Here is a 27,880-nt window from a genome sequence, read left to right on the forward strand (position 1 = left end):
CTGAGAGGCAGCAGGTGATTGTTCAAGTACTTGGGTCCCTGCCAGCCACGTAGGGGACTCAGAATAAGTTCTGGGCTCCAATTTTGACCTGACCCAGCCCTGGCTATGGTGGGTACTTGGTGAATGAATCAGCAAATGGAAGATCTTTTCTCTCTCTCTCTCTCTCTCTCTCTCTCTCTCTCTGTGTGTGTGTGTATGTTTGAAATAATATGAAGATAATTTTAATAATTTAAGAACAGTTTTTTTGCTTAAAAATGCTTATGGCTTGAACAATCTGAATTTTGCTTCCTTTCACTCCTGGATTTCTTATCTGCATCTACAGATAAGTATATGAAAAATAGACCTCTTCTTTCCAAAAATCCACTTACCACCATCAACATCACCATCATCCTCTGGACACATGAGTCCCCCAGCACTCTACAATGCACCAAATACCTTCTGACGTATCATCCCCATTTTATAGACAAGAAACTGGGACCACAACAGGCGAAGTGAGCGATCCAGATCATGCACAGTAGGAGAATCTGGAGGGCTGGCCTGGAGGGAAACCCGGCCATGTGAACTCCTAAGGCCAGTGCTCCTTCACCACTGTCCAGCTGCTGCTTCCCAGGACATGGGAGGTGCTCGATAAATACTTGCACAGTGATTCACTCCCTTTCACAGGTCTTGGGCTTGTCTCTGACCCCACTCAGAGCCAGACCACACAGCCGCGTGCCAAGACAACTGCATAGGCTTCTCTCTGGGCCCAGCTTCTCCTTTCCTCTCTGAAGTTCACTGAATGCCAGATCTGATGGAGGGCTTCAGGGGTCATAAGCACCAGCTGTTCTCAAGTGCCAGACCGTGGACTTGAGACCTAGTCCATGATGAATAATTTTCACTAATCAGTGGTGAGGTAATAATAAAGTTATGATACAAAAATAAATTTCTTTTCATTTATAAAATTAGGAATAATTAATTGGTGAAGAGAGTGATTGCTCTTATTTTCTAATTGCTTGCTTGTGTTGCTTGGGTAAGCTCCAATAACCGATAGAAGTGGCTCTCCGGGAGAAAGGGTCCACCGATGCCACAGTTCAGACCTTCTGCAAAGCCAGGATAAGAAATAGAGGCTTGGGGGACAGAGCCACTTACCGAGCAGCTGACCTCTATGAACACTCCCTCTTTTTGCATTTCGGAGTCAGAAGGCACTGAGCATTGAGATTACAAAGCCAAAAAGCCAACTGTAGTAGCTTTGTGAGAGGGTAGGGGATGAGTACTGACGGGGCCACCGAGTTGAGACCAGACTTTCTTTCAACATTAAGATCATTCACAAGTTTTACTTCAGCCAGAGCCTCTGCAGGCAGGGAGGATCAGAGAGATCCTGGCCTGTACAGAACTCCCTGAATCACTTCATCATTCAGCCAGAAGAGGTACCACGGCTTGCTGCACTCAGTCACGTCCTGAGTGAGGTCTTAGCTGCACAAATATTTCCAGGGTCCTCACACTAGTAGAGTTCAGTCATGATTCACTCTTTCCTCTAGGCGTATTTAAGAGGAATGCCAAGGTAACTACAAGATGTGGGTTACCAACCAGAGGTTATGGGTTAGAACTTGTATAATACTGGAAACAGATCTCACCCACTTTCAGGTATGACTCTTTAAATGTGAGTCTAACATTGAACACCTAAACGGTGGATACTTTGATCAATTTTTATTCTAGGGTTCATATGTACCTTAAAACTTTAGGGCTGTGGCTGGCATTGTAGTGCATTGGGTTAAGCAGCTGCCTGTGACTCTGGAATCCCATGTCCTAGCTGCTTTTCTTCTGATCCAGCTTTCACTCCCTTCTCCCCATGTTTATGCACCTGGGAAAACAGCAGATGATAACTCAAGTGCTTGGGCCCTGCCACCCTCTTGGGAGAACTGGAAGGAGTTCCTGGCTCTACCTGGCCATTGTGGCCATTTTGGCAGTAAACCACCTGATGGAAGCTCTCTCTCTCTCTCTGTAGCTCTGACTTTCAAATAAATAATTTTTAAAAAACTTTAAAAAAAGAAATTAGAGGGGCCAGTGCTGTGGCTTGGTAGGTTAAAGCCTCAGCTTGCAGCACCAGCATCCAGCATGGGCACTGGTTCAAGTCCCAGCTCCTCCACTTCCAATTCAGCTCCCTGCTAATATGCCTGAGAAAGCAGCATAGGATGGCTCAAGTCCTTGGGCCCCTGTTCCCACGTGGGAGACCCAGAACAAACTCCTGTCTCTTGGCTTCAGATCAGCCCGCTCTGATCCATTGTGGCCACTGGGGGAGAGAACCAGCAAAAGGAAGATCTCTCTCTCTCTCTGTCTCGACCTCTCTCTGTAACTCTTTCAAATAAACAAAATAAATCTTAAAAAAAAAAAAAAGAAATTAGAGCAGACAAATATATTATCAGAAATTTAAAATTTAAACAAAACTGGCTATCTGCCTGGGTATCTCATCTGCAGAGGAGGCAGAGATATCCTGCCTGAAAAAGGCCAGAACCTAACAAGTTAAATGTTCCATTCCTTTTTAAATCCATTTCTTAGTGACAGAAAACCCAAATTTACATTCTAGTATTGCCAGATGTTAATAGTCAGTGAGTGAATTCTTCATATGAGGACAGCAACAACACTGTCCTCATAATAATTAAATGAGCTAGTGGACTGAAAAGCATGTAATAGATATTTAATAAAGTCTAGTACAGGTGTTAAACATGTCTGTCCATGGTTATCAAATAGGGTCAATTTCTTAACTAGAATTCATTAAGTATCTCAGAAAGGTAAAAGGCGTTTAATATTTCAAACTGCTTTCACAAACGTAGTGAAGTCTTGACTTATTCCCAAAACAACATGGATTGATAGATGGGTAGAGGTACAGAGAGATGTACATGAAAGTGAAAAACCAAAGTAATTAAACATTCAGGAAAGGGTCTAGATGATTGTCAGGACTCACTGCAAAATTCTTTCAACTATTCTGTGCGTTTGAAATTTGTGACAATAAACCACTTGGGGAGAAATGGCTTTCACAGTGTCCTGCTCTTGGTCCAGCACAGGATAGCTCCTAGCAACAAAGGGCAAATGTGGCTTCTTCCTTCCCTCTCCATAATCAGGCTCAGTGCTTTCTGTGCAGTAGTTACCGGGAAAAAACTTGTTTCACTGAGTAAATGAAATATCCCTACAATAGCCAACCAGTTCTTCTCATTTTATTTTTTTTTAAGATTTATTTACTTATTTGAAAGGCATAGTTACAGACAGAGGGAGGTCTTCTATCTGCTGGTTCACTCCCCAAACGTCCACAACAGCTAGGGCTGGGCCAAGCCGAAGCCAGGAGCCAGAAGCTTGTTCTTGGTCTCTTGTGTGGGTGCAGGGCCCTAAGCACTTGGGCCATCTTCCACTGTTTTCCCAGGTGAATTGGCAGGGAGCTGTATTGGAAGTGGAGCAGCGGGATCTTGAACCATCACCTATATGGGATACCAGCACTGCAGGTGGCAGCTTAACCCCCATGCCACAGTGCTGGCCCAGTTCTTCTCATTTTAAAGAGGGAAAAACAGGGGCCAGCGCTGTGGCATAGTGGGTAAAGCCGCCGCCTGCAGTGCCAGCATCCCATATGGGTGCCAGTTTGAGTCCTAGATGTTCCACTTCCGACCTAGCTCTGCTATGGCCTGAGAAAGCAGTAGAAGAAGACCCAAGTCCTTGGTCCCCTGCACCTGCGTGGGAGACCCAGAAGAAGCTCTTGGCTCCTGGCTTCAACCTGCTTTTCAAATAAATAAATAAATCTTAAAAAAAGAGGAAAAATAAAAAGTAAAACCAGCATAGATTATCAGAGAAATAAGATTCATTTACCCCTCCAGCAGAACCCCCAGTTTTGCATCCTTTGGGGGACTTCTGGTCTGCTGCCTCTGTTGCTTCCATCAGTACCTGAGCCTACAAACTTCCAAACTGACAGTTCACAGACAACCAAATTACTGTATCACAACACACATTAACTGCACTGGTATTTCTAGCATGTTTTCTAAAGGTAGTATCTTCTTCCACTAGGTTTGACCTCTTAGCCACTGTGAGAAAAGAATTTTGTTCAATTTTTGATTTACAACTGATCATACCACATGAGCATATAGCTGGCCTAACTTAGCAATATTTTTCTCACTGTCTTGGTTATACTAAAAGCTTCCAGAATTAGTTGACATCTCTGGCAGTCAGTAAAATGGGAAGCAAGCAAGTTGGGCATGTGGCCTTTAGTGCCACAGTCAAATAGCAGGAAACATAAATTCATTCAGCAAATATGTACTGAGTCTGCTTTCACTGCAAAATACTGTGTTTTGAGAGTATCAGTTGTTAAATCAACAACAGGAGTCACTGTGCACTTACTCCCCATTTAGGATCTCTGTCCTTAATGTGTTGTACTATGTGAATTAACGGTAAAACTAGTATTCAAACAGTAATCATTATGTGTCTGTGTGGATGCAATCTGTTGAAATCTTTACTTTGTATATACTAAGTTGATCTTCTGTATATAAATATAATTAAAAATGAATCTTAATGAAGAATGGGATGGGAGAGGGAATAGGAGATGGGATGGTTTATGGGTGGGAGGGTGGTCACGGGGGAAAAACACTGTAATCTAAAAGTTGTACTTTTGAAATTTATATTTATTAAAAAAAGTTTAAAAAAATGAAAATCTGATAAAAAATAAAGCACCTAGGAAAAAAAAGAGTGTCAATTGTTAAATCAATAACAGGAGTCACCATGCACTTGCTCCTCATGTAGGACCTCTGTCCTTTAATGAGTTGTACTGTGAGAATTAGCAGTAAAACTTGTCTTCAAACAGTACTTTATACCTTGTGTGTCTGTGTTTAAATCTTTACTTAATACAGAGTTGATCTTCTGTACTTAATTAAAAATGAATCTTAATGAAGAATGGGATGGGAGAGGGAGTAGGAGGTGGGACGAGAGTGGGGATGGGAGGGTGGGTAGGGGGGAAGAACAACTATATTTCAAAAACTGTACTTATGAAATTTATATTTATTAGATAAAAGCTTTCTAAAAAAGACTATTTGCTTTGGGGTATACAAAACCAAGGTGCAAATAGATAAATGATTTAGTACCAAAACAACCTTCATTAGGTAAGTCCCAATCCTTGGGCCAGCTTTGTGGGCATAGCAAATTAAGCTGCCACCTACACTGCTGGCATCCTGTATGGATACTAGTTCATAACCTGACTTCTCCACCTCTAATCCAGCTCCCTGGTTTTTTTTTTTTTTTTTTTTTTTTTTTGACAGGCAGAGTGGACAGTGAGAGAGAGAGACAGAGAGAGAAAGGTCTTCCTTTGCCGTTGGTTCACCCTCCAATGGCCGCCGCTGCAGCCGGCGCACCGCGCTGATCCGATGGCAGGAGCCAGGAGCCAGGTGCTTTTTCCTGGTCTCCCATGGGGTGCAGGGCCCAAGCACCTGGGCCATCCTCCACTGCACTCCCTGGCCATAGCAGAGAGCTGGCCTGGAAGAGGGGCAACCGGGACAGAATCCGGCGCCCCGACCGGGACTATAACCCAGTGTGCCGGTGCCGCAAGGTGGAGGATTAGCCTATTGAGCCACGGTGCCGGCCTAACCTCTAATCCAGCTCCCTGTTAATGACCTGGGAAAGTATCAGAGGATGGCCCAAGTGCTTGGGCTTCTGCACCCATGTGAGAACCTGAAAGAAGTTCCTGGTTCCTGGCTCCTGGCTTCAGCCTGGCCCACCCCTAGCCATCGTGGCCATTTTGGGAATGAACAAGCAGACGGAAGATCTCTCTCTCTCTACCTCTCTTTGTAATTCTGTCTTTCAAATAAATAAATAAATCTTCTTTTAAAAAAAGACCCAATGCTCATATCTGTAGACAAATCATCTCTTCAAGCCTTTTTACATTCATCCACAATAAGTAAGAAAGAACTACTTACAAGAACATGTCATACACTCAGGCAAAAAAAAAAAAAAACCTAAATGAAAGATCTCCGTGAGCGAGATCCCAGTGGAAAGAACAGGTCTTCAAAGAAGAAGGTACCTTTCTCTGAAGGGAGGAGAGAACTTGCACTTTGACTATGACCTTGTCTAAATAAGATAAGAGTCAGAGAACTCAAAAGGCTTCCATAGCCTTGGAAACTCATGACTGGAGCATAGGGAGATTACTGATGCCATAAACAGGAGTGTCAATTTGTAAAGTCAACAACAGGAGTCACTGTGCACTTACTCCTCATGTAGGATCTCTGCCCTTAATGTGCTGTACATTGTGATTTAATGATATAACGAGTACTCAAACAGTATTTTTCACTTTGTGTTTCTATGTGGGTGCAAACTGTTTAAACCTTTACTTAATGTATGCTAAACTGATCTTCTGTATATAAAGAATAAAGAGAATTGAAAATGAATCTTGATATGAACGGAAGGGGAGAGAGAGCGGAAAAGGGGAGGGTTGCGGGTGGGAGGGAAGTCATTGGGGGTGGGGGGAGCCATTGTAATCCATAAGCTGTACTTTGGAAATTTATATTCATTAAATAAAAGTTAAAAAAAAGAACATGTCATAGATCAAGTGAAGAAAATTATACATATGAAAGCCTACCATAAGCCATAACATAAAATACAAACAAAAAGTATTATGTGGACCGGCGCTGTGGCATAGCAGGTTAAAGCCCTGACCTGAAGTGCCAGCGTCCCATATGGGTGCTGTGCTGGTTCTATTTCTGGCTGCTCCTCTTCAGATCCAGCTGTCTGCTATGGCCTGGGAAAGCAGTGGAAGATGGTCCAAGTCCTTGATCTCCTGTACCCACGTGGGAGACCTGAAAGAAGCTCCTGGCTCCTGGCGTCGGATCAGCGCAGCTCCAACTGTTGAGGCCATCTGGGGAGTGAACCAATGGAGGAAAGGCCTCTCTCTCTGTCTCTACCTCTCTCTGTAACTCTGTCTTCCAAAGAAATAAAATAAATCTTTTTTTTAAAAAAGAGTATTATTGTAATCACTGGTTCTTATGAATTATAACTAGATATGGTATCAGGCCAAGTTCTTCTTCCTCCTCCTCTTTCTCCTCCTTCTCCTCCTCCGGCTCCTCCCCCTCCCCTTCCTCCTCTTCTTTTCTTTCTCCTCCTTCTTTTTTTTCATTTACATTTAAAAATTACTTTGGTGGAGTATAAAAATAAAATGGCACAGCCCATACATGGCAGAAATCAAATATAGAAGTACAGGATGACAAAGAAAGAGCTCACTGTCCAGGTAGATAAAGGCAGGCCAACAGTCTCAACACTACATGATCTGGTTATAAGATCCATTTGTGGGCAGACCACCCTGGAGAGAAAATCCACAACAGATGCTCTAACATCAGCTGACTACACTGTTCGCATTGCTCAGAGGCTGGGAGGAACTGGGTCTGAACCTATAGAGCCTTGGTCTAAACATTCCAAAGGGAGACTTTGTGGTTCAGTAGACAAGGCTTGGAGTCTTGGATTCTTGGTAGCCAACACAGGAGTCCAAATCTAAAGGAGCAGCCCAGAGGAGTTGCTGCCTGTATCTAGAGCCTCCAGTTGACACACACAAAAAGCTGTGACTCAGATAACAGGACTGTAGCAAAGGGGAGAGTGTAGGGGGAAAGGAGTGGTAAAGCTCCAAGTCTCAATTCTCACATTGGGGAAGGGTAAATCAGCTTACACTCTGTGTGCATGCAGTGGACTTTAACAGTGGAATGGAACAGCTGAGCAGACACTCAGAGCAATCAATTGTGATGGACAATTTAATAAGGTCATCCCTCCCTCCATCAAAATATTTACTGACTTATTAATGGTAAGGGTATCCTGTGCCCCAGATACTAGGGATGCCACTGGCGACAGAGAGCAGGATCCTAATCAACTCTAGACACAGTCACCGGAGGCTTCCTGGCGGAAGTGATACGGAGTCTTGAGCCATTAGTTTGTGTTTTCCAGGTGATAGAAGAAACTATTAGAAGTTTGCAGGCAGAAGGGGAAAACCTGGGCAAAGACACAGTGGTGTGGGAGAACATGGGCATGGAAGCATTAGAGCCACTGACAAGAAATTCACCTTCTGGAATGTCTTTCCATTTCTCTAAGCATTTGTTATAGGAAAGGTAATGGATTCTTTGAACAAATTCCCACAGCCTAGGTCTCAAATACAAATGCCCATGGAGGGAGGGCTGGAAAGGGAACTGAGTGAAGCAAGCTGGGCAGGGCCTGCTGAGAAATGAAGAACACCAGCCCTTTCTGCAAAGGGCAGCCCCTCCTTGCTCCAGCCAATTCCTTCCACATGGAAATGTGGGCCTGATATTGCCAGGTTCTTTTATTACTTTCTCTAGAGAAGCAGGAAAATCTGGTTTTTTTGTTTGTTTTTTGTTTTTTACGTGAGATTTCTTAGTTTTTAGATATTGGAAACTAATTCAAAATTGGTTTTGTTTCAAGACAGAGTGGGTCAACCAAAATATTTTTGGGGCCTGGGCTGGGCTTGTGGGCTGCCACACTGTACAGTCATAGCAGGTGAGGGCAGGGGTTACAGCCCAGGAGCAGGAGGTCAGCTGCACTAGGTGAGGAGAGGATCCTGGCTTTACCACTGACTTGCTATGAACCTCTAGGAAAGCTGCTTAAGTCCTCTGAGGCTCAGTGTCCTCGTCTATATAATGGGATGATAATACTATGTCACTAAGGCATTTAGTTGAAATCTTGAATGTGAAATCCTAGTATGGTGCCTTTTAGGAAAACAAGAAGAAAAATCCCCTTGTTAAATAATAAAGTGTTGTTGAGCAGAAAGGTTAGCAATGACTACAGATTTTTTTTTTTCATGGAAAATTACTAAGAAGTAATAAAAGCACGAGCATTGTGCTATCACAGTAGCAAACTATTCCAACCATGGGCAGGGTCCCATTACTGTTTTCTGTGTACTTGGCCAATATTTTTTTACACTGATAATTTCTTAAAACTACCATTTATAAAACTGCATATTCAGTCTGCTAACATTGTGCCTTTAACATTACAGGGTAAACTTTGTTGTTGCTATACAAATATTTATTATCTAGCCAGCATGTATGCCAGAATTTTTTTTTTTGAAGTCATAAAACAGATCATGTCACACCCATGCTTAAAATCCATCAGCCATTTCCCACTGCTCTTGGAATAAAATCCACATTTCTGCCCTTAGCCTCCAGGCAATACATGCTTTGGCTCCTTCCCACTTCTCCATCCTGCCTCCCACAACTCCTGGCTTGCTCAGACCCTCCCAGCCCTACTAACCTCTTTGCTGATCTTCCTCCCAAGAAACCTATAGCTCCCCCTTCCTGAAAATCTCATCATTTGGTTCAAACAAAACCCTGAGAGAGACCTCTGCTAACCATGCCAAATCTTGTCATCTGTGTTTTTCCTTCACAACATTATTAAAAAAATCATTTTGTATATATAATGCAGTTGCCTCTCTATTTTCTGCCTCTCTATTCTAGACTCTAACTTCCCAGAAGACTATCCAGGGCCCTTGTGTCTCTCTTTCCCCAAAGCACAGTATACTGCCTAAGACATAGGAGACACTCAACATTTATTAAATGAAACAAAGAACCCACTCCCTGTTGTTCTCGGACCCTCCTGGACATGCCACCTGCAAATTTCCTCACTGCATCAGTCCATGCAAAGGATGTAGGGCAGGAAAGTGAAATGTTGAACCCATACTCTGGATGTGAGATGCCAAAGTTCCAATCCCAGTTTCACCACTTATTAGGAAAATGACTCTGGACAAGTTGCTGAAACTCTCTGTACCTGTCTCTTTATAAAAGATGATAATCGCTTCAAGTGTAGCTGTGAGGATTAGGTGAATTAACATGGGTAAAATGCATAGGAAATGTTAGGCATAAGCACTTCATACACTTTAGCTTCTGTCTCCATCTATTTCTTACTCTATTCCCTTAGTGTATCCATGCAGGGGTCTTCAAAAAGTTCATGAAAGATGAATTATATGAAAAAACTATGCATAGGATTTGAAGCTTTTTGTACCAACACAAATTTATCTTTTAACTCCATTTTCCCACAAACTTGTCAAATTAACATGTATCTTTCTCCCCTGCTCAGATTGTAGTTTCTTGAGAGTAGAGACTGCTTCCAGATTTCAAACAAAGTTCGCAGGCTCCCATGGATGGTGGATGGTAGGACAGAGTTCTGGCAAGCTGTTTATAAGTGTTTGTTTACATGATTAAGACCAGAGCAAATTATTTAATTTTAGGAGCTTCAGTTTTCTCATCTGTAAAGAGAAATGACATCTATTCTACAAAACTGGTGGGAAGAGTAAATAAAATAATCCTTGAGAAATAAAATAACTCAAGGGCTGGGGGCACTGGTAAGTTTTAGGGGAAACAACGAGAAAGCACTTGGTAAGACTATCTCCTTTGCAGTTCAATGCTGGCTGCCTGACAGCATAGAAATAACACAGTACGGGGATGACACAAATAAATGGATGGAACCATGCTTTATATTCCCCAACTATTTTCTGTGTTTGTCTCAGACAACTTGATCGTAATTTCTAGATGTTGTCTTTAACTATTAGGCAAACAAGGAAAACATAGTACTTAGTTTGGCCAATTCCACAAAGTAAGACACCCTGGTATTTAAAACTCTCTCTGTTGGTGATAGGATGTAACTGAAACAACAATGGATAGAGAAAAACACTTATAAACAAAATGGAGTAGAAATTAAACTACTATTTGGATATTTACCGTATAAGTCACTTCACAAATATCTGACTAATTCACAACAATTCTACAAAGCAGACACAACTCTCCTCTCTCTATGGCTCACCACGATAGGGGTCAGAGAAGCTGATTCAGCTTGTCTGAGGCACATGACTGGTAAGTGGTAGAGATAGACTTTCGTGCATTCAAATATTGTACTACTTGTTGCTTTTTTTTTTTTTTTTTTTTTTTTTTTTTTTTTGCCAGGCAGAGTTAGACAGTGAGAGAGAGAGACAGAGAGAAAGGTCTTCCTTTCCGTTGGTTCATTCCCCTAATGGTTGCTACGGCCAGTGTGCTGCACTGATCCAAAGCCAAGAGCCAGGTACTTCCTCCTGGTCTCCCATGCGGGTGCAGGGGCCCAAGCACTTGGGCCATCCTCCACTGCCTTCCCGGGCCACAGCAGAGAGCTGGCCTGGAAGAGGAGCAACCGGGACAGAATCTGGTGCCCCAACCAGGACTAGAGCCCAGGGTGCCGGTGCCACAGGCAAAGGATTAGCCAAGTGAGCCACGGCACTGGCCTACTTGTTGCTATTATTACTGAATCATGCTATAGCACCCAAGTTCCTTAATATCTTACATGAAATTGCTTCAAAAAGTTCATGGAAAATGCATATTATGAAAAAACTATGCATGGATTTTAACAATTTTGCACCAAAATAAACTTACCTTTGAATTCTACTTACTATGAATTGTGAAGTATCCTCACATTAGTTCTATGCTAAAAACCACTGAATACCATTAGACCCAAAGCTGAAACTGTAAACCAAATCAACTAACCAAGAAAGACTATAGTAGTTATCAAATTGCCATTAAAAAAAAGATGGCATTTCAAAGAAAGAATTTATACTGCTTATCTTTCATGAAGTTTAAAGATGACAATAAATCTCAAGATAGAGGAAAGATGTTATTATATCATCAAGAAGAATGAAATAAAGCCAGACAAAGCATTAGAAATGGGTTGGGCAATCCCTTATTTTATAGAAAGACTAGAAGAATGAGCCTTTCCTGACCTCTAGCAGCATTTAATTGCTGGCAGTTCCAACTTCGAAACACTCCACCAAAATCTCCCAGACCTAGCAAGAAATTATCCAAACCCTTCTCTAGGCTTCCAAACTCCCTGATTCCTTCAAAGAATCAACATGTACCAGTAAAGAGAGATGTCCTTAGAGCCAATCAGAGAATCATTTACTCATTTCCCACCATGGTATCAGGGAAACAGAAGCAGAGGGCCATGGACTGGGGCGATGGGATGGGCAGATGTACTTTCTGAACCCAATAGCAAAATCCTTAGACATTCCAGCCCATTGGTTCCAGTCCCTCGGAAGGAACAATTAAAATCTCAGACTATAAAATGATTAGTTTTCTGCTGTGCTGACAATGGCAAAAAAAGAGGAAACAGTCAATAGACAGATTGGAGTATCTCTATGTAACCCCTTTAAGCCACGTTAATTATCTCCCATTAACATTGAGCTGTCAGGCCCGGCATCAGCCCGTTAACTTTCTTGACCTTCCTCAGTCTGTACCTTGTTACCCTACAATGTTTCATGTTTATACAGATAGGAGACTCCAGCCGCTCTGGCCTGACAGAACTTAATTTACATTTGGCCTTCATTAAGATGAGAGTCAGAATCATTGAGACCAAATGGAAAAGCCAGACTGCTGGGGGTTATGAAAAATTCAAATGGCGTTTTCCCTTTTATCTGACAATTCTTATTAAGGAGACATACGTCAACCTGAAACCCACAAACCTGAAATGTTAAGGACATGACTGAAATTCCATACGGCAGAACTAAGACCTCAGTGACTTTGCCCCAGTCATGGTGGTCCAGTGCACCTCTTCTGTTTTCTGGGAAGTCAGAACTCCAAATTCTGCTCAGTTCCCTCACATCTGATTCCAGGTTGAGGACAAGGAGCAAAGCACAAAGAACAGCGAGCCTGATATGAGTGGTTACAGCTGCTCCTCCACCTGACGCCCCTCAGAGGCAATCAGGCTCAATGCCCTGTGGGTACTGTCCCTTATAGATTTCTGGAGGGGCTGGCATTGTGGTCTAATTGGTTAAGTTGCCACCTGCAATGCTGCCATGCCATATGGGTGCCAGTTCAAGTCCCAGCTGCTCTACTTCCAATTCAGTTTCTTGCTAATGTGCCTAAGAGCAACAGAGGATGGCCCAAGCCCTTGCACCCATGTGGGAGATTCAGAGGAAGCTCCTGGTTCCTGACTTCAGCCTGGCCCTACCCAGACTGTTGTGGCCATTTGGGGAGTGAACCAGCAGATGGAGACTCAGGCTCACTTGCTTGCTTGCTCTCTCTCTCTCTCTCTCTCTCTTTCTCTCTTTTTCTTTCTCTTTCTCTCCCCCTCTTATTGCTCTGTGTGTATGTGTGTGTGTGTGTGTGTGATGTGTGTATGTTACTCTGCCTTTCAATAAATAAAATAAAATAAAAAATTTTTAAAAAGGCTTCTTGAACCCATCTCCCCTCCATCCTGTAAGCCTGATTCAGGTCTCACTGATTCTCACTTGGAGTCCTACAACAGCCCTGACTGGGACACTCAACTTAAAGTACGTACTGAGCACTGATCAGGTGCCAGCCATTTGGTTAGGGATAGGGACACAGCAATGAGCCAAATGGATAAGATCTCCATTCTCCTGTAGGTTACAAGTGTTGGAAGGGACAAGCATCAGACAAATCGTCATACAAATGGACACATCATTACGATTTATGAATAATACAATTAAGTAAAATGAGGAGAAAATGACAGGATTTATATGAGGGCCAGGAAAAGCTTTTCTCAGTGAAGCTGAGCCCTAAATGATGAGGAAAAACCAGTGGTGGATGAGGGAAGAATATTCTGGGCAGAAGGCACAGCACTGTCAAGACAAGGGACCTAGGGCTGGCACCGTGGCATAGCGGGTAAAGCCCATACCTGCAGTGTCAGCGTCCCATATGGACACCGGTTCTAGGAGTTCTAGCTGTTTCACTTCCAATCCAGCTCTCTGCTATGGCCTGGGAAAGCAGTAGAAGATGGCCCAAGTCCTTAGGCCCCTGCACCCATGTGGGAGACACAGAGGAAGTTCCTGGCTCCTGGCTTTGGTTTGGCACAGTTCTGGCCATTGTGGCCATCTGGCGAGTGGACCAGCAGATGGAAGACCTCTACTTCTCTCTCTCTCTGCCTCCTTGTAACTCTTGCCTTTCAAACAAATAAATAAATCTTTTAAAAAAAGAGAGATCAGGGACCAGAAAACTTTTTCTCTGGAGGTACAGGTAGTGTATATTTCCCACCTTGCAGCCCATTTAATTTCTGTGTCAACTACTCAGCTCTGTCACCATCAGGCAATACACAAACAAATGAGTGTGGATGGATTCCAACATAATTGGATTTATAATCACTAAAGTTTTAATTTCATGTAATTTTCACGTGACAAAATATTCTTCTCCTTTTGATCCTTTCTTAGCCATTTGAAAATGAAAGTCCTCTTAGCACCTAACTCATCTGATAACAAGCATTAGGCCAAATTCTGCCAAGCTCTCACCAGGACTCAGGCAGCAGAGAAGAGGGTGTGTTTCAGGAATCCTGTGTGGACCTTGGGGAAGGATGAGAATGAGCAATATGTGGGCACACACTGTAAAGTGAGAGGGGGAGGTAGAAACAACAGCACCTACCATCTTCTGGGACATTCTACAAATTTTGGAATCTAGCCTAAGAGCAATGCAAAGCCATCAAAGCACTTTCAACAGAAAAGTAAAAAATTTTTATTTTTAATTCTCATCCTTCCTGTCTCTCTACTAAGCAAAACTTCCACTCACATCATACAACTTGCTTCCAGGAAGCAAATTATTTTCTCCCAAAGCACTTTACATATTACTGAATCACAGTGCTTAGTACATCTTCTGACATTTCTGATACCATAGCTCTCTCCTCCACCTACCCTATGCCCAATGCTCCCCAACCACTGTCCCCAGGGGACGCTGTGCCTCTCAGGGGTAAGGCTGAGTCCTTTTTGTCGTCATATCCCTGGTGCCCACCACATTTGCTGATTCACAGCAGGAGCTTGGTTAAGATTTGGTAAATTCTTAACTGAGGAATGAATAAAGAGTAGAAAAGTATCAACTCAATGGATTTCAGACACAGACTCATATCTTCATTTAAATGTCTGCTTGAACAGCTCTACCAAAGTTATCTAATTTGCCTGTGTCACGTTAAAAACAAAGTACTGGGTCTGGTGCTGTGGCATAGTGGGTTAAGCCACTGCCTGCAATGTTGGCATCCCATATGTGCACTGGTTCGAGACCTGGCTGCTCCACTTCCGATCCAGCTCTCTGCTATGGCCTGCGAAAGCAGCAGCAGATGGTCCAAGTCCTTGGGTCTGCACTCACGTGGGAGACCCAGAGGAAGCTCCTGGCTCCTGCCTTTGGATTGGCACAGCTCCAGCCATTGTGGCCAATTGAGTGAACCAGCAGATGGAAGACCTCTCTCTCTCTCTCTCTCTCTCTTTGCCTCTGCTTCTATCTCTGTGTAACTCGGACTTTCAAATAAGTCTTTAAAAATAAACCAAAGTACTGTTCCTGATTTGCCAGAATTGCATGAATTTCATGGCACTAGGGGGAGAGTACTTGGAATTAAAAGCGATTTCATAAGTCTACAAATTGTTAGACACAAACATCCTCAGGTTTGCAGACCCTAACCCAGGGCTACTGAATCAGAATCTGCAGATTTCCAGGTGGCTCATTCACACACTAAAGTTTGAGAAGAACCATAAGCCATCCCAGTCAGGCTTTAAGAAGATGATGTACAACTGATTTTAGGAATATCTTTCATTTTGAATTTGCAATTATGTTACATCCAAAGGGATTATTAGAAAGAATTCCCTTGTATGCTTACCAAGAGAATAAAAACAATGCATATTTGTGATCAACCATCAGGGAGTTGAATACACAGTAAGGCAAAGTGTAGAACCTTATTCAGAAAATTCTGAAAGGAAACTGATTTCTTAAAACAATTAAAAGAAGAAAATCTTTGAAGGTCACAAGTAATCTAGAACTTATTTTTCTGTAGGCTATGGTGCAGTTTGATCTGAACCGTATGATGTCAAGCATCTTGAGAGGTTCATACCGGCCCTACTTGTAGAATTCCTGGGACATATGGCCCAAGCTGGCCATGCAGCAGGTATTCAATAAGGCCATGATGAACCAGCCACCACCTGTCCAATCCTCCTTGCTAAATCAGTGTAAGTCTTCCTTCAGTCCAATCCTTCTCCCACAACTAGTTTAAGCCACATTAAGAACACCACTATGCCTGTCCCAGCTCTTCCCAAAGTGGCTTGCTTCAATGAAGAATTTTAGTACCACATGACAGGATGGAAGGAGCTGGGATTTGTATCCCAGCAGATATGGGTTGAAAGCCTGGCTCTACGGGGGCCAACACTGTGGTGTAGCAAGTAAAGCTGCCGCCTGCAGTGTTGGCATCCCATATGGGCACTAGTTTGAGACCTGGCTGCTCCACTTCCAATCCAGCTCTCTGCTATGGCCTGGGAAAGCAGTAGAAGATGGCCCAAGTTGCACCCATGAGGGAGACACAGAAGAAGCTCCTGGCTCCTGGCATCAGATTGGCTCAGTTCCAGCCATTGTGGCCAATGGGGGAGTAAACCAGCGGATGAAAGGCTTCTCTCTCTGTCTCTCTTCCTCTCCTTCTCTCTCTGTGTAACTCTTTCAAATAAATAAATAAATCATTTAAAAAAAAAAAGAAAACCTAGCTGTATCTCATATTTGGGAAAGTCTACAATCTCTCAACCTGTTAACCATGCTATCTACCAGTCAGATCCTGTTATGACCAAATCAATCCATGTCAATAAAACACAGAGAGAGTGTGTGTTTCAGCCCATATTAGGATCAGGTTTTCAAACTAATCTAATCAAATTCTCACTGTAAAGATGGAAAAAGTGAGGGCTAGGATGAGAAGTGCTTTGTCCAAAGCACACAACTGTTGATAGCAGAGTCAGTATTAGAGTCTGGAAATCTCTGCCTCCTAAGCAAGTTTGTTTTCACTCTTAGCAACCATGAAAGCCTTTCTGCAAATTTAAACTTGCTCTACATGGAGCTAGCATTGTGGTACAGGGTGGGTGGTAAAGCCACTGCTGCTTGCAACACCAGCATCCTATATGGGCCCAGATTTGTATCCCAGCTGCTCCAGTTCCAATCCATCTCCTTGCTAATGGCCTGGAAAAACCAGTTGAAGATGGCCCAAGTGCTTGGGTCCCTACTATCCATGTCAGAGACCTGGAAGAAGCTCCTGGCTCCTGGTTTTGGCCTGCTTCCACCCTGATCAAAGTAGTCACTTGGGAAGTGAACCAACAGATGGAAAATCTCTCTCTCAATCTCTCTCAATCTCTCTCTCTCTAACTCTGACTTTCAAATAAATAAATCTGTTATTTAAAAAAAAAACTTATGATACAACTCAATATACAAGTAAAAACTAGATAGCAAGCCAATTCCACTTTGATGGCGACAGCCCTTCCCTCTTACTCCCTTTCTGCCTCATGGTGGCAATGCTGGGGCTCCTTCCCAGCATCCCTCAGCTCTCCATTCAGCTGAAAATAATGAAAGACTCAGCTCACCTGAAATCTTAGAGCCAGTCAATGAATCACAGTAGGTCTTACTCACCAGATAGACTCTCTATTCCCCAGACCACCTAGGGATTTTCAAGTCCCTGGAGCTCCCAAAGGACTTGAACTTTCTCACACATCCATCTCTAATGGGAACCATTAAGCTGACATCACCATTCTCCACACTTCATAAAGGAGTCCTAACATATGGAAATGGAAACCACCTGCAAGTGCTTTAACCAGCGATCACCCTATCACTCAAGGACTTGGAAACTCAAGTGCAAGAGAGAAAGGAATACCCTCAAATGTCAACAAGGTCAAAGATTAATAATTTGGGGCTCTGAAAGCATAGAGGAAAAGAAAGCCTTTGTCAGGAGATCTGGATTTAAATCCTGGCTCTGCCACTTTCTAATTGGAATAGTAATTAACCTCCCTGTACTTGAGCATAGAACTGGACATTAAAAGAACTACTTTTGGAGTCAGGCAGTCTTAGGTTCAAATCCTGACCGTGTCATGTACTTAATGTTTCACTTTGGGCCAACTGATCTCTATGTGCTTTACCTCTTTTGTATGTAAAACAAAGACCCCCCCCCCCTCCAAAATATGTACTTCATAGAGTTGTCAGCATTCAAAGACACCATAAAATATGAGGATACTTCAAAGTGTTCATAGGATGTACCAACGTGGTGATGTAGCAAGTTAAGCTGCTGCCTATGATACTGGCATCCCATTTGAGTGCCGCTTAGAGTTTTGGCTGCTCCACTTCTGATCCAGCTCCCTGTTAATACATGTGGCAGCAGAAGATGGCCCAGGTGTTTGAGCCCCTGCCACCAACTTGAGAGACGTGGATGGAGCGCCTGTTTCGTGACTTCGACCTGGCAGAGCCATGGCTGTTGCGGTCATTTGGGAGTGAACCAATGGAGGGAAGACACTTTTCCTTCTGTGTCTCCCTCTCTCTGTAACTCTACCTTTCAAAAAGTAAATAATTTTAAAATGTTCATGGGAAATGCATATTACGAAAAACATGCATGGATTTCAAAAAATTTTATCAAAATGAAGTTATATTTTAATTTAATTTTTCCAGAAACTTTTTTCCTTTTTTTTTTTTTTTTTTGACAGGCAGAGTGGACAGTGAGAGAGAGACAGAGAGAAAGGTCTTCCTTTACCGTTGGTTCAGCCCACAATGGCCGCTGCGGCCGGTGTGCTGCGGCCAGCACACCATACAGATCCGAAGCCAGAAGCCAGGTGCTTCTCCTGGTCTCCCATGCAGGTGCATGGCCCAAGGACTTGGGCCATCCTCCACTGCACTCCCGGGCCACAGCAGAGAGCTGGACTGGAAGAGGAGCAACCGGGATGGAATCCGGTGCCCAAACCGGGACTAGAACCTGGTGTGCCAGCACCGCAGGCGGAGATTAGCCTATTGAGCTGCGGCACCGGCCTCCACAAACTTTTAAAAATACTTATTTATATTTATTTGAAAGGCAGAGTGACAGAGAGTTCTTCCATCCACTGGTTCATTCCCCCAAATACCTGCAAAAGCTGTGGCTTGGCCAGGCCAAAACCAGGAGCCCAGAACTCAATCCCTCAATCCACGTCTTCCACGTGGGTTGGCAGGTACCCAAGTATTTGAGCCATTACCACGGCCTCCCAAGATTCTCATCAGTAGGAAGCAGGACTCAAAGCATGGCTGGAATTCTAACCTAGGCACTCTGATATGGCATGCAGACATTCCCAACCACTGCATCAAGTATCTGCCCCTCCACAAAGTTTTTGAAGTACCACTCTGCTTATCACAGGGCCCCAGAGGAGTTAAGCATGTAAAAACAAAGTAGGGTTGGCATTTGGCTAAGGAGTTAAGTTGTTGCATGGGTCCCCAGTATCCCATATCAGATGATGCCTGGTTTGAGAACTAACTATGCTTTTGATTCCAGCTTCCTACTAATGCACACTTTGGGAAGCAGCAAATGATGCCTCAAGTACTTGGGTTCCTGCCATCCTCAGGGGAGAGATTCAGATGGAGTGCCAAGCTCCTGGCTTCAGCCTGGCCCAGCCCTGGTTGGTGTGGTAATCTGGAGAATGAATCAGGAGATGGAAGATCTCTTTGTCTCTCTGTGTTTCAAACAAAATGAAAATAACTAATAAACAAGCAAAAGAACAAAGTGCCTTAATTTACAATCTACTCAATAAAATGCGATCAACCTTTCTCAAAGAGTTGCTGGGAAAAGTCAAACATCACAGAAGTCAGCAGGGTGCCTGGTCCTTGCAGACCCATAATACCAGGACTTACCTCTTTTAGCCACAGAAGCTTTGGGGCCTGCATTTCCACAGACATCACTCCCCCGACATACTGGAGGACCCTGTGCTTGGTCTCGTTGATCCTCTGGACCTGGCTGACTGCTCGATGGTCCAGCCACATGATGATGTTTCGATGGGGATCCCCTGGCAGAAACCACAGTAAGATGGGGATAAACACGCATTCTTTTCCTTCTAACACAAGGGGGGTCATTATGGATTCCCAAGGGCAAAATGCTGCCAACTTCTATAATTTCATATACCAACAATGAACAAAGTGAAAGGACACGAGCAAGGTTAATGAGTACTCTGTACCTAAACCTTTTATTTCCATCCCAGCAATGTATTCTTTGACCATAACCTCAGGGTTAAAAACTGACACTAAAACCAGTCAAAATTGACCTATTAATCATATGAGTACTGTCATTCATTCATTCTCTCTCTCTTCTTGCTCCCTAGATTTCCTCAGTTGTACAATAACTTCTCTGGACATACATTCAGGAAAACAGCCTATGAAATAGACTAAAACAACACTTTGTCTCAAGATCTGTCTTCTTTAAACAAATATTTTGATGGCATAATCTACTAATAACTATGCAATGCTGTTTATCTGCTCATATGTCCACTTTGTCTAGTCAGTTTAATTAAAATTAGTTCACTGAGGTGTTTCTTTTTCATTCTGTTGGTTTATTTGTTGGAGTGGGAATCATGCAAGCTTTGGAGGTAATCAAACCTTATGGGAAACACTGAGTCTTTAAGTTAAGGATGAAGACATATTTAGGGGCTAGTGCTGTGGCATAGTGGGTAAAGCCGCCACCTGCACTTCCAGGATCCCATGCAGGTGCCAGTTCTCGTCCCAGCTGCTCCATTTCCAATCCAGCTCTCTGCTATGGCCTGGGAAAGCAGTACAGGATGACCCAAGTCCTTGGGCCCCTGCACCCACCTGGGAAGACCGAGAGGAAACTCCTGGCTCCTAGCTTCAGATCGGCCCAGCTCCAGCTGTTGTGGCCATTTGGGAAGTAAACCAGCAGATGCAAGACCTCTTTCTGCCTCTCTGTAACTCTGCCTTTCAAATAATAAATAAATAAATCTTTAAAGAAAAGATATATTTAGAAAGTCCTGAAATTTTCCTTAGCCTCATTATCTTCATCTCCAAGGTGGGGGTAATAATACCTAATTGCATATAAGGGTTACCTGAGATCTTTCACTCATTAAACAAGATAGTGAGCACAAAGGTTATGGAAAGTGCCTATCAGATAGGATGCCCTCAGGAGGAGTAAATCATAAAAGGCAGAACTTAAAACTAGCTGGAAAAGGAGCAGCACCTCCGAGAGCCTACCTCTCCCATCCTATAGCTCAGAGGGTAACTGACTACCCACCCGTCCTGTCTTCCTAGCTTCCGGGAATTCGTCACATACTGATGGGCAAACCAGGATTCCTCTCACAGCCTCCGATCTCTCCACTGGCAAGATGCAGAAAAGAGCAAGGAAGATGCCCAAGAGATTATTAGAGGAAACACAAAAGGAAACCAACCAGTTTAGTGAAATGGGCATTGTCACGCTTTATTTTATTTAACGGCAAGTTAACTGCAGCAGCTACCTATCTTGCTGGTAGCAAACATTTATAATGTATGTTTGTGTGCCTCCCAAGTCCTGTGCGAGATGTTTAACACACATCATTTCACTGAGTCCTCAAGACAACCTTCTGTTCCAGGTATTATCCTGCTTTGGCAATGACAAACTGAGACTCCAAGGTCGAAGCTGTGCCCAGTGTCTCACAGCTGGGAAATGCAGGAAGTGTGCCTGGGAAGCAGAGCTGTGTCAAGAACAAATAGATTGGTAAAATGAATAAACCAGAGTTGGACCTGTCAACATGAATAATGATGCCAGTGGAGATATTTTAAAACACACTATATTTTGTTTGTTGTTGTGGGTATAGACACATGGGGTAAAAACACAAGAGGAATGTGTGCTTATGCGTAGCGACTGCAGCAGAAATGCTGCCTGTGAGGCAGAGGGGAAGGGATGGGGCACAGATACCAACAGAAGTCATCTTTTAAAAATTTGCAAATACGGCAAATTTCTTCTGTGTATCCTCAGTAGTGGGTTCAGAGGAGTCTGTTATTTTCTGTGCTCTTCAGATCTTTGGAAAGGATTTTTTTAAAAGAAAAAAGTCATCCTAGGACAATACCTACATCAGGCCACTGACTGGGAAGATTTCAGATCTCAGTACAGCTCCACACAAAACAGTAAGACTTAGGAAACAGAGTACGTGAGAGCCTCCACAGGAATCTCGGAGAACGTTCGTGCAAACAGCAGAGAGGATCCACTGTGTACAAGAATCGCTCGCAGCCCTGGTTCTCAGCCCAAGTCACCCACTGGATGCACCTGGTGAGCTCTGAAAACCACTAACATCCAGGCCCTTTTGCGGAACCACAGACGAACCAGAATGTGGTACGTGCACACCTGCACACCTGTGTGAGTGTGTTGAGGGGGGCAAAGTCAGAACAGTTTCATGACTATTTTACAGAACATATCTATGGCTGCTTCAAGACAAAAACACTCGCTGCTGATCTTCCAACGATAGTGAAGAGAGGAAAAGCAGCTCTTGCAGGCTCCGCATACAAAAGCTCACAGGATGAAGTCAGAAGGAGAATTGTACAGAATCACTTCACTAACTCCCTCGCCTGGACCTCAAAACTGTTCATATCAAAATCAACTCGAGCTGGAATTCCTCTTTCCATGAACATTTATGTATTTATTTATTTAACAGGTAGAGTTATAGACAGAGGGAGAGAGAGACAGAGAGAAAGGTCTTCCTTCCGTTGGTTCACTCTCCAAATGGCCGCCACGGCCAGTACTATGCCGATCCGAAGCCATGAGCCAGGTGCCTCCTCCTGGTCTCCCATGCAGGTGCAGGGACCCAAGCACCTGGGCCACCCTCCACTGCCCTCCCGGGCCACAGCAGAGAGCTGGACTGGAAGAGGAGCAGCTGGGACTAGAACCCGGTGCCCATATGGGATGCCAGCGCCACAGGCGGAGGATTAACCAAGTGAGCCACAGCGCTGGCCCCTCCATGAACTTTTTAAAGTACCTAAAATGAAAATAAAATAATCATTTTATTTGATTAGAGATTGAGAATTAATCCTTTTCCAGTTCTTATAGAAAGACACAAGTATATGACCCAAGGGAAAGTTCATGTCACCTTTACGTGGGTGTGCTCTACATAGCAGGCCCAGCGTCAGGTGCCAGGATGTGCAGTGGAGGGTCACCTTAGGAGCACGTGTTTGAATGAAACAGTAGACCATAGACTGTCTATAGACAGTTTGATATCCACCAGAACAGGAGCGCCAGCTATGGCAACACAGAGAGGAGCAGAGAGAAGGCTCTAAGCTACACCTGAGGATGCATAGAGAGATTCCAAAAGGCCAGAAAGCTTTAACTTAATTCTGAAAATGAATGGCCACAGGTTAGCCAGGTGAAAGAAAAGTGAGAAAAGATGTTCCAGTGGCAGCTGAGGGAACCAGGAAGATGTCATATTTTAAGACAATTGGAGGAAATTTTGTCAAGCAGGATTTGAGTTATACAGTCAGCTAAGGACAGTTTATTCATCTATGAATTCACTTAATTAATATTTTGAACACCTCACAGGATGTGTTCCTGCCATAGTTGAGGGGAAAAATTACTAGGAATCAGCAAAAACCTTGACTTCTTAGATTGCTGCGCATGGCAGCAGAAGTCCTAACTCCCCAGCCCCCCATGATCGTCCTCCCCAGCATACTTGTGCTGTGATGACACAACAGGGACAGGTGCCAGGATGGCCACAGAACTACACTGCTGTCCAACCAGGGGCTGCTCCGGTTTTCAAAGAAAGAAGGATCAAACAGGAGAAGGCTAACAAAAATGCTATTTTATGATAGAGTGATGCTTAGTGCTCCTACACTATTGCATTTGATTTATTAGCTTTAGCTAATTTTTTTGGTCAACTTCTAAAGATGATAACACTTTTGCCAGTCTTGTGGGTTTGCTATTAATGGCAACTGAAGTTACCAGCAATCTTCTTCCTGCTCACAGCTACTCCTCCGAACCAAGCATGACTAGATCACTGCCATACCATGCAAGGAGAACCAATCTTTAGAGAACCTTTAAATCACCTTTAAAATTCTAGCTTCATGTTCTAACACAGGATAAATCATTCCAATAAAAAAGAATCTAGCATTAATATAATCTGTTGAAAGGCAAGAAAGTGGTGAAGGACACCTGTGGCTTGATGCAGCTGATGAATGGGTACATTTCAGCCTTTTAGTTGGAATGAAGTTATTTCAACACTTCTAATTAGGGTTGCAACTTAACTACCTTTGTAAGAGTGCCTGTTAACAGGAGGCAATTCTATCTACAATGAGGAAAAAGACGGCATTCAGAGAGGGTATGCACACAAGCAGGTTGAACAGGAACTCTCTTCTTCCACTTGAAGTGTTCAGTTCCTAATATTTTCACTGTCCACTCATCTGTGCCCAGTGACTCTCCACATACTAGAATTACCAATGAAACTTACTTAAAATGTCAGTGCTGTAGCCCCATTCCAAAACGACTGAATACAACTCTTGGGGATAAGAATAAAGATAAGAATGAAGGATAGTTTTTTTTTTTTTTAAATCTCTAGTTAATACCAATTCACAGCCAGTGTTAAAACAAACCAATAATATGTACATTAGTAGACCAAACAGTGTAAAGTCCTTGAAACTTCATTCTGAACATCAAAAGCTATGCCCAAAATGAGTCTTCTTCCTACAGCATCCCTAGGAAACAATCATCTAACCGTTACTTAAATAAATCCAATAAAGGAAGCACTGATATGCTCCCCCAGTAGTCAGGTTCATGGCCGGCCACACCTTGTAATTAGAGACTGCTTGCTGCTGCTGGGCTATACTTTGCTTGTCTAAGAGGCACTTAGTTCTCTGCCTGACCATCCTGGGTCTGCCTGACCATCCTGGGCCAGAACAATGCAAACTGAGCCCAGGGCAAGGACCATTCAGACTCATCTTTAAAGCACTCGTACCTAGTGTGACAGGGATTGGCACACAGTAGGTGCTGATAAATGTGGCAATAAGGGGGAAATGGTGTGTGTGAGTGTGCAAGTGCATCCATACCACTGTGCCCTAACCATTCATCCATGTGCATAGGTTTCCAGCACATTAGTTACAATAATCACTACTGTATGTACTAGAAGTGTGTAGAACACATCCCCTAATCATAAAGATCTTTAATCTAATACAGACTTTTTCACCTGAGCGTTTAGGTATCCTCTCTCACTTTTCACAACAAAGCTACTGTTCATTATTCTGGTTGTTTCAGGAGAAAAAACTGAGACATGCAGAGACTAAGTGACTCACCTAAGGTGTCACAACCAAGCAATAGTGGAACTGAGATCTAGTCCCTGACTCTAAGGCTCCTGTATCCCTGTGTGCCCTACAATACCACAGCCGACAGGAAGACAGGCACTGTTACTTACTGCAGTGTACGTAACTAAGGGTGTTTACACAGAATCTAGCCCCAAACATGTTTGTAACGGCTACCCTGGCAACAGCTGACTTAAAACAAATAAAGCCACCCCTATTTAGATGCAGCATGCAATTTCTAGTGCATCATAATCTCCACCATTCCCTAATGTCTTATACTCGTGATATAAAGTTAAATATCAATCTAAGCTTATCTCCACACATGTAAGCTCTTGCTTGTCTCAAACTTGGTCCACGTCACTAACTTACGTTCCCTGCCTGCCTAGTGTAGACTCATGGGTTTGCAACCCAGTGCTAGTGCTACTGGCTAAAATTCTGCATGCAGCTCACCTGCTTTAAAAAAAAAAGTCTCTGATGATTAGGCTGAAGCACTCTTTTATATTTGAAATAGCTCATTACTGTGGTCCCAAGTGTCCTCTAGAACAACAGTATTAAATGGGAATGTCCCTGGCCTGGCTGATGAAAACAAAAAGGCCGTCTGTTTCCAGTTTCTGTGTGGCACAAGGTCCTGTCTGCCTTGTTCTATTTTAAATAGAGTTGGCTCGCCCACTCAAATGAATATGGGATATGCGCTTCTCAAATAAATAAAGCTGCTTCAAGCACTGGCACTCCATTCCCAGAAAACACCCAAAGCACTTAATCGTTCAGGGCTAGTCATTCCAAGACAGTGACCCCAGGTCCTCCCCTCATTAGCTCTTTTCCATGGCTCTTGTGACCTAGCCCCCAATGCCACCCCATTCATACCAATTGCTCTTGAAGCCTTTAACCACTGGAACATGATTTCTGACCTTCCTAATCCACTTGATTCTCACCCTCAGATACAAGAGATGTCTGACCTTGTGTTCCACCTGGGCCCTCTACACTAAAAGCCAGGTCTGCCCCAGCCAGTCTCCCACCACCAGGAAAAGAAGGGGACTGGTCCTACCTTCGTGGTTTACTGGTAAAGGACGAAACTGCTTATCCAAAACAACCAGAGAACACGTAGCATCAAATCCAAGTCCTCGAATCCGGTTTAAATCAATCCCTCGTACAACTTTCTGTTTTAAAAACAAACAAAAAGTATATATTACAACATGTGCTTTTAAAAGCTTGAAGGAAAGTTATGACTAGAAGAAAATGAATGCTAGGATAGAAGCAATTTTTTGACAAAAGTCAGATAATAGTGTAATATCATAAAGAAATCTTAAAGATTTATTTTTTAAAATTTGTTTAAAAGGCAGAGTCACAGAGAGGCAGAGGCAGAAAGAGAGAGACAGGTCTTCCATCCACTGTTCACTACCCAAATGGCCAACAGTCGGAGCTGGGCCGATCTGAAGCCAGGAGCTTCTTCCAGGTCTTCCACGTGGGTGCAGGGGCCCAAGGACTTGGGCCATCTTGTAGTGCTTTCCCAGGCCATAGCACAGAGCTGATCTGAAGTGGAGCAGCTGGGGCTTGAACCAGCTCCCACATGGGATGCCGGCATTGCAGGCGGCAGCTTTACCTGCCAACCCACAGCGCAGGTTCTCCCTAAAGATTTTATAAGGGAATGAGAAACAGACAACTAACCTAATTGGAAATTAAGCAAAAGGCCCCAAAAATCATTTCATAAAACAAAAAAATAAAAATAAAAAACAGTAGTGGGCATCTGGCTTGGTGGTTAGGATGCAGGTTAAGATACCTAGGTCTCATATGGAAGTACTTGGGTTTCACATCTGGCTCCAGCTTCTGACACCAGCTTCCTGCTAATATAGACAATAGAGGAAGTGGTTATTGGGTTTCTGCCACCCAGGTGGGAGACCTGGATTAGGTTCCCAGCTCCTGGCTTCAGCTAGGCCCAACTACGGCCATTACAGGGTTTTGGGGAGGCAATCAGTACAATTGGAGCTCTATTTCTCTCTCTGCCTCTGAAACGAATAAATATTTAAAAATTGGTCAAAAAGTAATTGAAAAATTTCCAAATTAAATGGCAATCAAAATACATGAATAAATGCAAATAAAAATATGTGAATTTTCATAATGGCAAAAATGGTAAAAAAAATTAACAGAATATAGCTAAGACAAGAAATGGAAAAGTAGAATTACCTGAATATTATTCTAATGATAAGTATTGAATTAAATTTTGGAAAATAATTTTATAATGTCTATTAAAACTAAAAATAGGCATATCTTTTGGGGCCACAATCCCACTTTTAGGAACTCATCTTAACAAATTATTAGCATTTTGAATTTTGGATTTTCAGATTAGGGATGCCTGTGTTCTATCACATCATATTGCCTACGTTTTTAATCAGAGAATTTCCTGTTGCCCAAGAGAATCACCTGTAGAGAGGACATGTGCTCTAAGGGACAACAATTGCTAGTTACCTGTCTGTGACTGCTGGCAATCTCTTTGCCCCATAGCCTCAGGTGAATGTCCTAGATGCCTCTATTGCACTGATCAGTTCAGACTTTTAAGAACGTAGGGACCAAACAGGTCTTGACAAGGGAGCGTGGCCTCATGAAAATGAGTCACAAAGACACAGACTCAAATCCTGGTCCTATCACCCTGGCTGTGTGACTACAGGCAGGTCACAGAGTTCCAGTCACTGCAACTCCACACTTGACTTGCTAGATCACATTTTTATAGCATTTACAGGCATGGCTGTTTCTGCCTAGGACATCCTTCTAACCTGACTTGGAAATCACTGGGTAGTGGTTAAGGTCAATAGGTTGGCAGACAGACTGCCTGAATTGAAACATGGGCTGCGGCATACTAGTTGGATTTTGAGAAA

At 43.2% G+C, this 27,880-nt stretch overlaps 1 protein-coding gene across 29 annotated transcripts in view; it reads right to left on the bottom strand.

Annotated features, from left to right (window-relative positions):
• Nucleotides 1-27,880, bottom strand: part of FGGY (FGGY carbohydrate kinase domain containing) — a 511,202-nt gene that overhangs the window by 438,624 nt on the left and 44,698 nt on the right. For all 29 annotated transcript variants that reach the window (XR_016237331.1, XR_011390683.2, XR_016237332.1 and 26 more), the window contains 2 exons: nt 26,056-26,167; nt 19,608-19,759 (listed from right to left, as the gene is read on the bottom strand). Coding sequence is in view for 26 of the 29 variants with exons in the window: in XM_070078425.2 (XP_069934526.2) it covers nt 19,608-19,759; nt 26,056-26,167 (264 nt within the window). In the remaining 3 variants the exon portion in view is untranslated. The remainder of the gene's footprint in view (nt 1-19,607; nt 19,760-26,055; nt 26,168-27,880) is intronic.

This window comes from Oryctolagus cuniculus, chromosome 7, assembly GCF_051225735.1.
Source record: "Oryctolagus cuniculus isolate XC-2025 breed Fujian yellow rabbit chromosome 7, ASM5122573v1, whole genome shotgun sequence".
In the NCBI taxonomy this organism is placed as follows: Eukaryota; Metazoa; Chordata; class Mammalia; order Lagomorpha; family Leporidae; genus Oryctolagus; species Oryctolagus cuniculus.